Below are 16,992 nucleotides of genomic sequence, written 5' to 3' on the forward strand. Positions count from 1 at the left end.
TCCATCCATAGTGACACACGACCTCCAGCACCATGAGTGACTTCGTCCATCCGCAGTGACACACGGCCTCCAGCACCATGAGTGACTTCATCCATCCATAGTGACACACGACCTCCAGCACCATGAGTGACTTCGTCCATCCGCAGTGACACACGACCTCCAGCACCATGAGTGACTTCGTCCATTCACAGTGACACACGGCCTCCAGCACAGTGACACACGGCCTCCAGCACCATGAGGAATGACTTTGTCCGTCCACAGTGACACACGGCCTCCAGCAAGACTCCACCTCCTAAAGGGTCTGCAGCCTCCCCAAACAGCACCACCAACAGGGGACCAGGTATTCAAATACCAGAGCCTATGGGGGGCATTTCTTAAACCACTACATCTCTGCATCTGATGTTTCCATCAATGTACTTGAGAAGTGCCTTGATTAATGACTTTCTTAGTTGGGTTAAGAAAACTCGAAAACCTTCATGAAACTTGAACATTGGAGCACAGAATTTGGAGTGACCTGAAACCACATTTCCAGGCCATCACCAATCCTATTTAGCTCCATAACAAACTCTTTTATCCTCTCTGAGGTGAGAACTGTTTTATTTTTGACACTCCTTCTTTCCTCCTTGTTCACCTTCTTCCTTCCCAGACCCCTGCACTCACTGTCAGCCAATTCTCTCACTTCTGATGCTCACTTACTTCCTCTCTGACCTTCCTCCCGTTCATTCTCTCCCTCCATCTACAGCCCCATGACACAGTATTTCTGGGGACCCTCTGGGCAACAGATGGAAACATGTGCTTCTCACCTCGCAACCCACGCGGGAGACAAAGCAGTGTGTCATATCCAATGGCACGGGGGCAGTGAGAGAGAAAGCAGAGACAGGACACGGAGAGGCTGGCTGTGATGTAGTCCGAACCCACTCTCAGTAGGGACCTCAGCCTCTAGTGAGCTGGAGCCACAGAGGCCTTTGCACAGGGGAGGCTTCATGTCTGACTCGGCGGGGATCCAAGGGGAGGCTGCTGTTCCCCAGCAGTTACAGTGACAGTTCTGGGGAAAGTGGGGCAGTCTGAATTTGGTGACATTCTGAAATCAGAGCTGTTACCTCGAGATTATGGGGAGCAAGGGGAGGTGACTGGGACACTAGCAATAGATGTTCTGGATTCCCCTCAGTCAGGGAGCAGACGTGGGTGAAGATGGGGCTTGGCCATGCTGGGCACCCAGCATGACAGCAACAGAGCACCAAGCTGTTAAGGCTGCCTAAGCACTGGGGGTGCTGAGGATGAATCTTTGCTCCAGCATGACCTCGGCAGGAACGGATGGGAGAAGGTAAAATCCATGCGGCCAGTTGGCATTTGGCCCTGGAAGGGCTGCTGAGTTCACATCAGGTGACTAGCGCATGACACTTCCAGCACAGGCCAGCGGTTCTCTTAGCGGAAGGGCTGACATACAGAACATGACGCCAGGCGCACAGAACATGACACGGGTCTCTCCAAAAGCACATGGTTTATTATGGTGAGCTGTAGTGCACATTGGTTTCTTTAGTAGTTCTAAGCCGGTACAGGTTCCCCACTAAGAGTACACATGGGGAGTGACTGAGCGCCGTGACAGCAACAGACCAGTGAGCCACTGTGATCCCTACAAAGTTACAATAGCAATCAGGAGAGAGAGGGAAGTGTGAGGTGGCCTAGGGGTGGGATATGAGTAGAGCCCTGTGGTATTAGAGCACCCCGACTGCTCTTATGGTGGTCCCCAGGACACCCAGAAGCTGAGGGGGCCATGGTGGAGGGAGGACAGGACGTTCCCCATTCTACCGAGGAACTGGGGCTTAGTCGTTGAGACACCCTACTACCTGCAGGTGGCACCCTTTCCTAAAAAGCTTTTCGGGCACTAAGTCCATCCCTGTTGGAGAAGGTGCTATGTTCTTAAAGGTGCTCAGGTCTGGTTCCCCTCTCCTTCACCTGGGGCGCGCTCTCCCGGCCTCCCGCTGGCTTCCACCTTCTACCAGCCAAGCCTTGTGCGTCTTAGCTTCCTCCCACACCCCAATCCCTCTGCATCCTGGTGGTGGGGTGACTATGAAGCCCAGCCTGTCAGGCTTCCTCCAGGGCCAAGGGCAGAGCCTGCACAAGGCTGGCCCAGCTCTCTACAGACAGCCCTGCGCTGGCCCTGACTTTGTCATGCAGGACATGATGCAGTCATGTCCCTGCCCCTCTTCCGGGTTTCACAAGACAGTCCCAGTTTCCGGTCATTTGCCCCCTTTTAGTGTTAGCGGTTCTTTAACCAGATGCACACGTGTCTCTGTAAATGAAGTCATGCACGAAAGCTACCAGCCCAGGTGGGGCATGTGGTTTGGAAAGTGGCACTGTCAGCATGTGCTTCTGGGAGCAGCCCTGGGTGGCTCTGGGCCCAGGGGCACAGTAGTCTGGAGTGGGGTCCTTTTTTTTCCTTAATGGAGAACAGAACCCCCCATGGCTGTCTGCTGCTGCCCCTCTTAGCACACTTTTATATCTCTATTTTCTAAAGAGATGCAGAGCTAAGAGGGGGCTCAGGGCAGCTCCTGGGCCCTGCCTTCCCTACATGCAGTGCTTGGCCCTGATGAGGGGCGAAGTGTCCTTATGGCCTGTAGTATGGCCAGCTTTTGACTGCCATGCATGGCCAGGGCCACTGGAGAAGGCAGAGGATCCTCCCCAGGACCTAGAATAAACTCCAGAAAGGACGGGGCCTAGGTGGACAGGTGCCCTTCCAAGACCATAGGGCCCTGGTTGGCAGCTTCCTGGAGAATCGAGGGCCCACTCTCCCCGCCCTGCAGCCAAGCAGCTCTCCCTGGCAGCAGTGCCCCTTCCCAGGGTCCTATGTGCACGAAGAAGACTCCTGAGGTAACAGCAAGCCCCTCTGTGAAGATCAAAGTGCTCCAGGAGGGCATGAGCCCCAGTTATTGCTGGCACTAAGTGAGGCCTGGGGCGGGCCTCTGGGCGGGCACCTGAGAGGGCAGGGGGCTTGCACTTCACTGCTCCAGGGTAGCCTCTATGAGGCCTGGCTGGGCCATCCTGCTGCAGCCTGTGATGGGGTACAGACAGCTGTGGTCCTTGTCTGCAGGTGGTCACTGAGTGCCTTTGCTGCCCAGGGCAGGCAACCAGCACCATGGCTTCTTGAGAGTCTCCCCTGCCACCAGAGGTAGCTGTGCTACTGGCAAACAACTCCCAGTGGCTCTGGACAGAGGGACAGCCCAGGCCACAGTCCTCTATCCCCTGTGTTTTCTCTGCAAGAAGAGCCAGGTAGTCTTCAGTTAGGGGACTGGCCCTCAGAAGACCAGCCCTTTGTGGGGTACCAGTTCTTCTAAAGCTGTCCAGGCTTCACCCATCTACCCATATAGTCTTTATTTTAGAATATACCATATATATTAAATGCTTATCTTTAAAGCCACCCTCCTCAGCATGGAGTACTTACTTAGTAACCTGAGAAAAGGTGCCTCTCTGGATACACAGACCTGCTGAGGGTAACCAAACTCCCAGCAGGGGGAAGAGTTGTGTGGGGAGAATGGCCACCCTCCCTCCCCACAGCCCGACTTCCATCTGAGAAGTCACTGACCAGGTCATAGGGTGGCTGCCCATTTTGAGGAAGTGCCTCAGAGGGGCACATGAGCCTAAGGAGCTAGCTCTGGGGACAAAGGCCACCTCATCACATGCCAAAGAACAGCCAGTCAGAGAAGGCTTGGGAGAGGAGGAAAGAGACCTCTGATTATTGCAGGCTGGGACATGGGACTGCAAGAGAGTCCCTGAACCCCATGGGAGCTGGGAGAGGTGGGCAGAGGCTGAACTGTTTATTCAAAGGACATTCCAACACAGTCTCTGTGTAGAAAATATACTCCTCTTTCATAAAGTGCCTACCCTCTCAGGTGGTAGAGCCAGTGGCCAGTAGCCTTATATATAACAAATTAGCTTTTTTTTTTTTCAGAGTAAATTGCACTAGGGTTCCCTCCAATTTGCGATTCTTTTTGTCGAGCCAGTCAGCACTGCCCTTCCTCTGCCTGCTTCCCCTAGACCACAAGCTGGTTGCCTGGCTGGTACATTCAGGGTGGGCACCCAGCTCCTGGCGTTGCTATCCTGTGAGAGACCCACGTGTTTATTTCACGGAGGACAGAGTTGGTGACTTCTGGAAGTTCCTTGTGGAGAACGTGGTAGGCACCTTCATACATCTGCAATCAGAAGAGCCGGCGAGTTAGACCCGGTGTGGGGCAGGCAGGGCACACGCGTGCACAATGTCATACTTAGGAGCTCACGTGGCAATCATTCTCAACGTTTCCCCAGTTCATTTTCAGGCAGAACACCGCCATGTTGCTTAGGCTAGCCTTAAATGTCTAGCCCTAAGTCATCCTCCCACCTCGAGATGCTGGTGGCTAAGAAGGCAGGCATGGCTCGCCTCTGCCCTGCTCCAGCCAGCACCTTCTAATCACAATTACAATTTCACCACAGTCTGGACATTCCATGCTATTCCCAGGGCTCTCCACCAGCTGGTACAGCTTAGATCCCCAGAACCTTCCTGCCAGGAAGCTCTGCCCATCTTCACACCCCCACCTTCCTTCCATCACTTCCCCTGGTTCTCTACTCCCCCCTCCCCACAACCCAGAGCAGTGGCCCTTGGCGAGGTCTCTAAGGATATCACTTGCCCTACTCAGAGCCACTTGATGCTTAGAGTGTCCAGAGGCAGACACACCGTGGCTCTGACCTGTCCTGGCTAGCTCCCTCCCTTGCCCGTGGCTCATATAGTCCCAAGAGTCTAGAAACCACTCATTGCTTAGAAACCCCGTACCATGTGACTGACTAGGATGCCCCTTTGGTCAGCCCTCTTCAGAAGTGAGACCTAGCTACTTGCCATTTGTCTTAGGATTTCTTTCTGCTGTCTGCTGGGGTCACCTGTCTCAGAGGGGCACTGAAGTCGCCTGCTTTTAGAGACCCAAACCCCAGGAGCATCCTTCAGTACTGTGTAAAGCAATCAACATATCCATCACCTCTGGTCCTTTACTTCTCTGTGCTAAGAGCACCCAGCATGCTTCTTCTGATCTGAACTATTTAGTGGGCTACAGAAGCCCAGGACATAGCCACCTGACCGCATTTGTCCCCTACCAGTCCCCCTGCCTCTCCCTCCTCACTCCCCCAGCCTTGGGAATTGTAATTTAAATGTTTATAGTGCAGGCTTTGGGGACTTAGTTTACACATGTCCATAAGCGCACACCACTCTTGGCTTCCCGAGCCTGCCTCATTTTGCTTTTTGATACATTTACCACCCTCCAGAAGCCTCCATGTGGTGCAGGCATTCGCTCTTTAGGTGGGACTGTGCTCCAGCGGGCACAGGCGTCTCCCATCTGAAGGCGACATGCTTGCTTCCTCACCTCAGCTGTGAACAGTGTTTCTCATGAGCGCCTCCTCCTGTGCCAGCCTTGTTCTCACAGCTGCTCCCTGTGCCAAGACCAAGGGCCTCCCACCCCCATCCCCACTTCCTTGCTTGGTTGGTCTGGAGTGTTCTTCCATGGTTACTTTTCCTCTAAGTTCATGGGAGGGGAGTACTCCGGCATCCCTCTGTCCTGCAGACCCCGGGCCCTGTCCACAGCTGTTCTGAGCACCCATTTGTTCTTGGCTCACCCACGGAAGTACAGGCTCCAGGGGGAGGGGAGCCTTTGTCAGACTGTCCTCAGGACCTCCACCAAGTCAGCACTCAATAGACAGCAGCTGCAGAAGCTGAGCGAGTGAAAAGCTAATTCTCCTGGGAGTGTGGAGCTGGACCCCTTGAACGAGGCCAGAGCTCCACCACTGAGAAGCCCCTGGCAATTTGCCAAGATACACGTCTCTGCCAGAGTGGTGCCAGGTTGGGAGGGACTGCGGACTCAAGGCCAAGGACCTCAGTTCAAATACTGACTCCACCACTTTTGAAGTCACCTAACTGTCTCTGTAACACAGTGAGGATGTAGTCCAGATTCTGTGGCACCCCACCCCACACCTGCCCAGGCCAGGAGTCCAACAATGTGGGCAAGAGGGTGGGTATGCTTCCTTTAGGGTTCCACATTGTCTGAGTGGTACCCAGCAGGGTCTAACCTCCTCAGGTGGGGTGCCTCCTAGCTCGATGGGACAAAAGGCAAGTATATCTGGACCCCAAACCCTATGTCTTGAAAGCCACTGAGTGGTAGGTACTCCGACTGTTCTGTGTCAAACATGTCACATCATCAAGTTGTGGCCTGTCCTCAGAGACCCCAACCATAGGGCCAACTCCTGCAGATGCCCTTGCAGACAAGACTAATCCAATGTCCCAGAACCTGCACTCCCTGACCCCACAGTCCCTGTGTGTCCTGAGGCCCCAGGACCTGTGGGCTCTGAGCAGGTGCAGGGCACTGGGGCATCGCAGGGAGCCCTGAAGCTTGGAGAAGACACTGTCTCCTGTGCCCAACTGCATGCCTTTCTCTTGCCCACACCATCATATTATTCTCTCCCTCTGTGAGGTTCACTCTTGTGAAGTGATGGGCTGGGGACCAATGCGCTGTCACAAGGTTCATTTGCCTCTAACCCTGCACCAGTGCTTCCCAGCCAGGCTGGGGGTCGTGTCTCCTGCCCCTTACCTTCAGTGTCTTGTCCTGACTCCGGGATGATTCCATGAGCAGGTAGGCACCTTTGCTATCGCACAGCCGGTCAGCAGAACCCTGCAGCAGCAGGAATGGCAGTGTCAGCTTGGGCATTGCGCGCTCCACCCTCGAGACGGCGTTCAGCAGCTGTATGCCAAAGCACACCTTCACCCCCGCGCGGCAGATGAGTGGGTCGGAGTCGTATAGATCGACCTGAGAGGAGGAGAGTCTGTCAATTTGTGGGCTCCAAGAGGGTGTCCTTCTGCCTGCCCAAGGGTTGTGGAGACTGACAATGTGTTCAGTTCCTGAAGAACGGGGATCTAAACTGGGTTCAGAACCTCTGCACTCGGACCCAAGTTTCCTACAGTCTGACTCAGCGTACATTGGGGAGCAGATTCAGAATCCTCAAAGTCTAAGATGATCAGGTACCTCATGTAGCTTGATACGTATTGTCTGAGTAGAGCCCCCACCTACCCTTCCCTAGGCTTCAGTCATCTCTAGACACTCATCAGATGAAGGGCACGGTCAGCACTATAGGAATGCTGGGCTTGGCAGGACAGATAAGAAACGGCTGTTTGGATTCTCCCATATGGAGTCCAAGGATGTGGAGGGCTGACTGTCTACAAAAAAAAAGTCTGTAGAAATTTTCCAATACTAAGGTGGATTTTTACAAATTGGCAACATAGAGGTGACACATGCTTATAACCCCAGTCGTTGCCAAAGCAGGGGGAGCTTAAGTTCAAGGGCATATTGACCTTGTCTCAAATTTAAAAACACACACATATACAAACAAAACAAAACAAAACCAAAACACAAGAACACCATGTCATCTACTCTGGTTATTTGGTTCGAGCAGCTCTGAGGTATCAGAGAGGGTTTTCTTGTCCCCATTCCCAACATTGTCTCTATACAGGGTGAAGGACATGCAGACAGAAGGGCTGGGGATTACGGGTTGGAGCAGGAAGTCCCCCTCCTCTACAAGTCTCTTAGGCTCCCAAGAATAGCTGTGAAGCCATGACACCTGTTGCTCAATTTTTTCCTTGCAGGTAGACTCTGAGCAGGTTTGGGACAACCAGATAAGTGGGACCAACATGAGGGGAACTGAATGCTATTGGGCCTGATACGGCAGGGGTCTCTGAGCCCTGACTTAAGATCATCCACTTCTGTTGCCACCCCTCTGAAGGCCTGGCTAGAATTCCAGACCCATGGACGAAGGGACAGGCTGTCCTGCAGTCACCCTGGCATCCTGGATTTGAGCCCCACCAAGCTGGCCATTTGTGATGAGCTGCACGAGACAGATTAAACCCTTCTTGCAGCTGAGCTGGCGAGAACCCCACAGAGCCCGGCCATCTGTTCAGCAGGCTAAGAGAGGACTCGAGTCTGACAGAGCAGTGCAGGGGCAGTGTGGGGAGAGCCGGCCATGGACTCAGGCCACCACAGGTCTCTTTCAGGGACTCCAGGGAGTCCTACCTGGAGGAGGGTTATGGGGACACCAGAAGAACCCTAGACGTGAGGTTGGCAAAGTCTTGATGGCAACAGTAAGAGTGGCGGCAACACAGACACCACCCTGGGCATAGCCTGGTGTTGGGGGTGCCATCCAGGACCCCACTGTGTCTACAGCAGCTCCTCCTATAGATGCAATGCCTCACGATGGAATCAAGGCTCTTACTACCATGTGACACAGGAGAGGAAACTAATGTACTGAGAGGTCCAATGGCCCACTGGCATTAGTGCCTCAACTCCTGTTTTCCCTATAGAGCCCTGGGTATTGGGCAGGGTACATAACCTCTCATTTAAAGAATACATATCTCAGCCTCCCTTGCAGTTAGATGTGGTCATGTGATCATATCCTGGCCAATAAGAAGCAAGTAAAGGAACTGGCCATGTGCTTTGGGTCAAGGATTTGCTTTCTTCTCTAACGAGTGAGAGGAAGTACTAAGGCGAGGGTCACCCTTAGGTGTGTACAGCAAACAGAAAGGGTGTCTTGACTCTGAGAAGGCAGCGGGCAAAAGAAGGAACGGAACCAGCTCCTGCCTCACAAACTGCTGCTTCTGAATATGTTCATGTTGCATCTATGCTAATCTCTTCCAGGAGCTGGGGATGATGGCCTTGTGGGCTCCAGTCCACCTGCTGTACAAAGTCCACTATTAATATCCTTCCAGAGGTTTCATCCTGCTCCCTGGAGTGTCCCAATATGCTAGGTCCCAAAGGAGTCTACTCCTGGGTTTAGCTGCTTCATGGCCCCAGCCACTTCCTGATCTTGGCTTTGTTTCTATTTCCTGGTCACATAGACATTGTATACACAATGGCACCTTCTGGGGAAGGAGCACCAGCAGTGTCAAGGGAAAGGCAGGTCCCAGATAGAACTATAGCAAGGACATGAGGGAGGGAGATACATGTGCCATTCAGGGAAAATGAGGGAGGCTCGAATCCTTTGGTCTGGTCACTGTGTGGCTCTCTTGTGGCTCTAGGAGTGGAAGTCAGGGCTTCATGCACATTTAGAAAGAGTGGCACTGAGTCAGCTTGGCTAGCATTTTGGAAAAATTCATGGTTGTCAGGGCTAAAGATGGGACGAGCATGGGCAGGGAGTGACTAGCTAGGGTCAACACCTGGCTGAATGCTGTCCTTCCTGTTGTGGGGTGCAGGGTAACCGACACATGAAATGTTTGCGTAGCTCAGTGATTTTAATAAAAAAGCTTTCCCCCCATGTCTCTCTCCCTCCCTCCCCCTCCCCCCATTTCTCTCTCGATAGTCATGTTTTTGTTCCCAGTGTGTTAGTGTCAAGTGCATTTGGCCCAGAGATGAACTCGGGCTCAAATGCTGACTTCCTAACTGTGCTGTTGGGTGAGTGATTTGCTTTCTTTTGACCCAGGCAGGCTTCCATAACTTCATGTTTAACAGCATTGGCTGGGCTAGAGGACTATGCCACAACAAACCCAAGGAAACATCTGCTGTCAAGAGAATCACCTGCTTCTCCCTACCCCACCTTCTGGCTTTTGGCCTTTCCTCCTGTGCTATCCCCCAGCGCCCAGCTTCAGTCCTTCAGTCCCCCATCCTGCACTGGCCAGTTAGGGGAGCATTGTTTGGTGTTCTGAGGCTTTCCTAACTGTAAGGCACCATGGGCAATGTGCCATATAAAGATGAGCCTCAAGACTCCCGCTGTGCGCTGCTGGGTGGTTCCTCTTCTCGCCATTTCTCTTGGGTGGGTGGAGTGGCTATTTTTAATGCTCAGCACAGGTTGAAAGGCAACAGGGAGGCAGAGACTCTACTCTAAGGATGGGGGTCAGGGGAGCTCTAGCCAATCGAAGGCCGAGATCTCCAGGCTGCCCAGCACCCCCAGTTCCATGTCCCCTGCAGGGAGACATCTTAAGGTCTAGCTGGCCCAAAGGACGCAGGAGGCAACGTGGAGCCTGAGAGCACCTCTACAGTCTCCTACGTTCTCCATAAGACCTCAAAATGACTTGCTGCTTTTCAAGAGAGGGCCTGGAATGATTTCTTCCTCCTTTTTTTCCCTTTGCCATTTGTGTAGGAAGATATACAACCCGGCTGATTGGTGCAGATGTCCAAGGGAAGCCCCTCTTTGCCACCCTCTTTGATTGGGCTCTCCAGCCAGCACCAATTCAGGCTGGGCCCATTATTTGAGATGCAGGTCAAGGAGTCCCTGACTGCCACGAAACCCCCTTCACACAGTAGTATCTACCACAGAGCAAAGGCACCCGGAGTGGGCTGAAGGGCCCAGCACAGCAAAAGGAAGAAGTTTTAAGAGCTGATGTCTATGGCGTTGGCCTTTCCGGGTCTTTTCAAACATTCAGAAAGACTAAGAGTCATACAAGCTGCCCACCCTCTCCATCCCCTGGCAGTTAAATTTGGCCCCAGAATATGGGTTTGAGAATCACTACAGGTTTTAGAGTAACGCAGTATTAAAAGTTTAAGGGAAGATGAACAGCTCCCTGAACTGAAGCCCTCAGGTTTTCTGGAATGCCCCTGCATGGATTTTTTTTTTCCCCTTGAGCTGAGGATAGGAACCAGGGTTCCTTGCTCTCCACACTGAGCAACACCCCAGCCCCCTACCTGTCTCTTAAACAGCTGGCGGAAAGCCTGGGGGCTTTCCGCTTTCATCATGATGACAAGGGCATTCTCTGCCCCCAGACCTGAATGTGCCCCAGGGTGGAACCCGACCAGGAAGCCAGAGTCTGACTGCCCATGAAAGCAGGCCAGGGCACAGGGGTTGCCAGAGTCCCCACCCTGGGGGGAGGGGTTTAGGGTCTTTGGGGAGCCTGTGATTCAAGCTCCTAAGGTAAGAAAAGAAACCAAGGCAGAAAAGTGGCAACCAATTTGCTTAGTTGTCAAGGTAATTCTGATATCTTCTACATGTCCAGGATTGTTCCTTCAAGCCTTCAGGTTTTCACGATCAATATGCCAGTGGGCACTCCCAGCAGGTTCTCAGGCTAGCCTAGCTGTGGGACCCCTAAGCAGGTCCTCTATCCTAACCACACAGCGCGTCCTCCATCCTAACCGCACAGCGCGTCCTCCATCCTAACCGCACAGCGTGTCCTCCATCCAGTTCTCTGGTTGTCTGGAGTGGATCTCAGATTCTCCACCTTCCCCTAACCCAACACAAGGACAAAACTTCTCACTCCACTGTGTCCCCATCTTCCTACTACCCAGAAATGGCAGCAGAGTGGCAAGGATAGAGTCGAGGTCAGATCTCACTGGGCCCCGCCAACACCCCAATGTCCATCTGCACTCACTTCCGACTTGTTCCGAGACAGCACGCTGGAGTCAATGCGCCCCAAGGACATGTTTGGCAGGACAAGGTTGAGCACTTTGGCAGCAAGGACCTGGGCAGGGAGGTAAGAAGAGAGTCATGAGTGCAGGCCATCCATGCTGGAGGGCTGGAGTACCACCTGGTACTCCTGCTGAGTGCGGTGGCCTTGATGCTCGGGACTCAGGGATGCTGCTCGACACAGGACCCTGACGCAGGGCTGCTCTCCTCCTGGTGTGACCACCGGGACTGTTTTCTTGCTCTGGATTCTGTGCAGATATAACCATGCATCAGATGTAATTGTGAATGGCTTTTGAGAGCCACTGATGAGGCTGTGCCCTTGGATGCACCCCTTCTCCAAGGCACCACAACGACACAGCAGAGTTAGAATCATTGCATCAGCTGTCAGAGAGCGAAGAAAGCAGGGCAGCTTGGATCAGAGAGAATCACTTGCATGTTATGTTCTACCATATGGAAAACAAACCATCACCAGCCTGAACAGGAAGTTCTGTGGCAGAGGGAAGGAGCCCCCTATCTGGTTCCTGGCTCCGTGAGCCAGGAACACAGGCTGGGACCTAATACTGAGCTCTGTTGGCAAAGCTGCCGATGGGGACCCTGTCATTCCCCCAAACAGACCACAGGGAAGATTAATAACATTGTGTGTGATAAAGCCTGGCATTCTATACATGCTCAGCCAACACGATGAACCTGACTCGGTCTTAGCCCAGCCCCCCTTTGGATCTCAGATATTCCCAGTCTTACACATTTGCCTTCCGAGAGAGGCTGTTTAATTTCACGTCTGCAATGAGTGCAGACACTTCGGGCAAAAGAAGCTATGTCAAAACTGAAATGCTGAAATCAGAACCATGGGAGCTGGCAAAGGGTGAGTTCTTAGGAGGTGTGGAGGGCGCTTGGCACACAGGTTGGTCTCTTGATGGTGGGTGAATTGTTGGTGGCATGGGAAGCCTCTGCTAGGTGATACTTACTAGATCCTTTGAGTAGGGCTTAACTGTCATCCAGCATTTGTAAAAAAAAAATATTAGATCCTTGGGATACTGGGACAATGGAGGCTTGGCCTCCCTGTGGTCAGCAGGGCCGACTGGAAACACACCTGCCTTTTTTACTGTGCCTTCCTTTCTCTGCTTGTCTCTCTTTCCATGATAGCACCTGAGAGTTCTAGCTCTTTCTTCTGATGCCCACAGAAGCCACTGATGTTCTCCAGATGATGCTGTAGCCAGGACTCCCCCAGCCTCATTCAGCCAACTTGCCTCCTCTGACCAGGCAGAGTAAGGCCTGCTTTGCCCATAAAGGACACTGTGCTGGAGTGTACTCTGAACACCCTATCTTGCCTGTCCATAGAGGGCACTGCCAACTCCTACCTCTGAGAATATCTTAGCTCATTGCACTCTGGACGCACCTTGGCATCCAAGCAAACAAAGCTCACTGGTGGGAACTGCTGCTGCTACTACTGTGTCAGGGTGCCAGAGCCCTGGGCTCCAGTGCCGGACAGTCCAGTGTAGACACAAGAGGACTCCATCGGTACACCCTGTGTCGGGTGTTAATAGGTTTCATTCTGTGAAGCCATCTGGGGTGGAAGTATGAGAGATTAGTGTGTGTGTGTGTGTGTGTGTGTGTGTGTGTGTGTGTGTGTAAGAGATGGGTTTTATGCAGCAGCTCAGCACTTGTGCTAAAAGGGAAGGGATTAGGATCTGGAAATGCTGACAAACGCTTGGAGGAAACATCTGTAAAATCCAAGAAGCAGGCGCTTTCTTGGGAGCCCGAGTTCTGGAGTTGGAAGCTGTGCTTTCAAAAGTTACAAAATCTAAGAACAAAGTAAAAACAGCCAGTAAGTGCAAGGAAGCTGTGGGCTGCAGCCCTGTGGCCTTCACTGGACTCAGACTGCAGCAAAGGGGTGTCTGGTAGCAGCATTGCTATGGGGAAATCATCACACTACCATCAAGCTTCATAGAACTGACTTCCAGACACTCTGCTGTTCTCCACGACTTCCGTCCCTGCTCCCGAATCCATGTGAGGGCTCATGGCTGGTCCCCTCTATCCCTGATATTCTCAGAGGTTGCAGCAAGGTCCCAGGCTACAGGAAGACAGGTGTGATACACCACTATCCCAGGCACTGTCCCCTTCTGCTTGATCCAAATGATTTTTTGTCACAGCCACAAGCCAGGGAACAGCTGGCAACCCACTGCAAAATCCTTCCTGCAGAATGGATGGATCAACTTGACCGTTGATAGACCGCTTGACCGTCCACCGTGTCACACAGGGAGCATTTGTGGTTGCAGTGGTTGACTGCTTATATATGGTACAGATTAGCGCTCTTGGCCGCATTCATGGGAGACAGTGAGAGAGGACCAGGAAAGAGGGACAGCAAAGTAGAGGGACAGAGACGGCCTTAGCACTGGCCTGAAACAGAGAAAAACCACACGGTGCCTCTTCCCTTTCAACAGCTCCACCACCAGATCCCTCTCTTGCTGCCATGTCACCTGATTCCATGTGGCCCTGGGCACAGAGCTTCCGGTTCTATTCAGTATTGCTCATGGAACAGACAGGGCAACCTGCTGTGGCCCCACCTAAACCAAAGCAGGATGCCTTGAGGTACTGAGGCCTCCACCCCAGGCTCTCAAGCAGACAAGGACATTCAAGATGGAGACAAGGACTGGGATGGATGGAGCCATTTCTAGTTCCACAAGGGGCTGCAGAGAGGGGCTCTGGTGCCAGGCAATCTGCCTCCAGGGGAGAATTACAGTGAAAACATCTCTTGTCTCCTCTTGCTAGCCAGCAGTCTTGTGGGGAACATTTGGGCAGCTAAAGGAAGCTTTTTGGGAAAACTGAGGGGTTGAGGAGAGGTCACTACCTCCTGAGATGTGTTGCTTTAAAATAGGCTGTCCCCCCACAGAGATGAACACTGGACTGTGGCCTCACCTCCCTTCTCAATATAGAGGCTGTGTCCTGACAGTAATTTTCTTTTTCCCAGCAGCCTAAAGCCCAGTGGGGAGATGTGGTGGGAACATACCCAGCCTGGCCTCAGCCTGTATGGGGGAGGTGATGCCATAGTGGCCACTCAAACACAGTCGCTCCTGCCCCCTGGAGTTACTGTGCTAGCCCTCAGGATGGGGCAGTACACTGCCTAAGCACCAACTCCTAACAATGAATGTCCAGTGCTGGCTGTATAGATGAAGATGCTGGTGTCCTAGCAACAGGACTGGCTGCCCACTCACAGACATGGATGAGGGCCATAGCCTGCAGGGATGCAGCCTTTTGTCAGGGTCTGCCCCACGGGATGCCACCCAGAGAACAGAAGTGTCTTAGTATATTGGTGGCTGTGGGAGATCTGAGTAGGAGCCAGCTCTGGAGAGAGAATGGCAATGCCCCCGGGCAAATGCCCCATTCCTGGACAAGGATGGAAGGGAAAACTATGAAAGAGGGGTTTGCATGCGTGGTGACAGTATTTATTAGTTGTCAACTTGATAGCATCTAGAATTACCTGTGAGACAGCCCCTGGGTGTGTCTGATAGGGACTGTCTTCATTGCTATAGTCCCTGAGGGTGTCTGATAGGGACTGTCTTCATCGTTATAGCCCCTGGGGGTGTCTGATAGGAATTGTCTTCATTGTTAGAGCCCCTGGGGGTGTCTGATAGGGACTGTCTTCATCATTATAGCCCCTGGGGGTGTATGATAGGAATTGTCTTCATTGCTATAGCCCCTGGGGGTGTCTGATAGGAATTGTCTTCATCGTTATAGCCCCTGGGGGTGTCTGATAGGAATTGTCTTCATTGTTATAGCCTCTGGGGGTGTCTGATAGGGACTGTCTTTGTCGTTATAGCCCCTGGGGGTGTCTGATAGGAATTGTCTTCATTGCTATAACCCCTGGGGGTGTCTGATAGGGACTGTCCTCATCATTATAGCCCCTGGGGGTGTCTGATAGGAATTATCTTCATCGTTATAGCCCCTGGGGGTGTCTGATAGGGACTGTCTTGGTTGTTATAATTAAGATGAAAGACCTGCCTACTGTGGGCGGGACTTTTCTAGGATCTGCTTAAAATGGAGAAGGGAGTTGAGCACTAGGGAGCACTAGCAAGCAAGCTTCCCTTGATGCTCTCTGCTTCTTGACTACAGACACAGTGTAACCAGCTCCCTCCACCTCTGCTGCTGGGTCTTCGCCACCATAATGGACTGTAACCTGGAGCTGAGTGCTAAATAAACCCCTTCTCCCCTAAGTTGCTTAGTCAGGATAGGGTTTTTTTTTTTTTTTTTTTTTTTTTTTTTTTTTTTTTTTTTTTTTTTTTTTTTTTTTTTTTTATCACAGCAGCAGGAAAAGAAACAGAAGACAGTGATGACCAGAGTTCACACATACCCAGGCCACCCCAAGATCTCTGACCTCCGGTCCCAGGTATGGCCCAGCAAATCCCACCTGAATCTCTTGAAACCTCACTGACCCCAGTGCACAGGCAGCGTAGGAGGCATATTCCAGCCCCTTCTTCTGGGCAGGCTGATGCTTGCCCAGTGCTGGTTCAGAGGAGAGAATGCCTTTGGACAACAACCACCACGGGGCATAAAGAGATTAGGTATGTTAGCAGCTGCTTCCACCAAGAAATCAAGGCAGGCAAAGGGCTGTTCCTGAGACACAGGGCACCAAGCATCTGCCCGAGGCCCTTCCCCACTGTTAGTAAGGCTGCACGGCAAGGAAGGAGGCTGGGAAGAGGAAGGCCTCTGCAGTGGAAGGGGGCTGTCGGGATGAAGGACAAGAGGGATGAGCGGCAGACAGGGGCCCGATGCCGAGGAGGCAGAGAGAAAGGCGGCACCACAGTAGATCCCAAAACCTGGGGAGCGAGGAATCAAGGTTGCTAGATGGCTCCTGGAAAGCAGCTGTGATCACATCCTTGGCTACCGAGTGAGCCATGCTCCTGATTTCCCCCGAAGGCGGAGGGTGGGGTTGTGCTCACCCACAGGTGGAATGCATACGGTACCCACGCAGTCGTCACTTCAGCTGCCTTTTCAATAGGGCTCTTCACGTACTTCAAGTTGTCCTGCAGGCATGGAGACAGCCGTGGGCCCAGCTCAGGAAGAGGAGACTGTGAGCTGCCTGCCTTCCCCACAATCCCAACAGGCAAGCTGGACCCAAGTTAGTCAATTTGGGTGTAAACTCTGGGGCTGAATCCTTGAGAAACTCTCTTTAGCAGCTTTTATTAGCATATGTTAGCATATAGTCATTATAAAACCTGCTGGGTTTTGTAGACATTTCATTCAGGTAGACCATGTATTTTGCCCTTATTTACGTCATTTTCTCTTCTGCTCCCATATTCCCTCATTTATGTATTATTACTGAACTCATTTCTTTTCCTCAATAGTACCCCTTTTCACATTATGTGTGTCTGCATATATATGCGTATGTGTGGTACATGCATCCCTGCGTATATGTGTATATGCATATGTGCATACACGTATGTGCATGTGTTACATGTGAATGCATGTGCTATGTACAAGTAGATGCGTATATGTGAGTATGCATATATGTGAGTATGTGTGGTTGTGTGTGTATGATGCAGGTCTCGTATATGAGAGGAAATGTGACATTTGTCTTTCTGGGTCTGGTTTAGTTCATTTTAC

The 16,992-nt window shown here is 52.2% G+C and overlaps 1 protein-coding gene across 3 annotated transcripts in view; it reads right to left on the bottom strand.

The window, feature by feature from the left end:
* Positions 1-1,484: 1,484 nt before the first annotated feature.
* Positions 1,485-16,992, bottom strand: part of Mgll (monoglyceride lipase) — a 101,900-nt gene continuing 86,392 nt past the window's right edge. For 2 of the 3 annotated variants that reach the window (XM_038320536.1, XM_038320535.1), the window contains exons 6-9: positions 16,329-16,412; positions 11,357-11,446; positions 6,603-6,818; positions 1,485-4,190 (exon numbers count right to left, since the gene is read on the bottom strand). In XM_038320536.1, coding sequence (XP_038176464.1) covers positions 4,065-4,190; positions 6,603-6,818; positions 11,357-11,446; positions 16,329-16,412 — 516 coding nt within the window. In that variant the 3' untranslated portion in view covers positions 1,485-4,064. The remainder of the gene's footprint in view (positions 4,191-6,602; positions 6,819-11,356; positions 11,447-16,328; positions 16,413-16,992) is intronic. The other variant, XM_038320537.1, reaches the window with a different exon arrangement.

This window comes from Arvicola amphibius, chromosome 2 (genome assembly GCF_903992535.2).
Source record: "Arvicola amphibius chromosome 2, mArvAmp1.2, whole genome shotgun sequence".
In the NCBI taxonomy this organism is placed as follows: Eukaryota; Metazoa; Chordata; class Mammalia; order Rodentia; family Cricetidae; genus Arvicola; species Arvicola amphibius.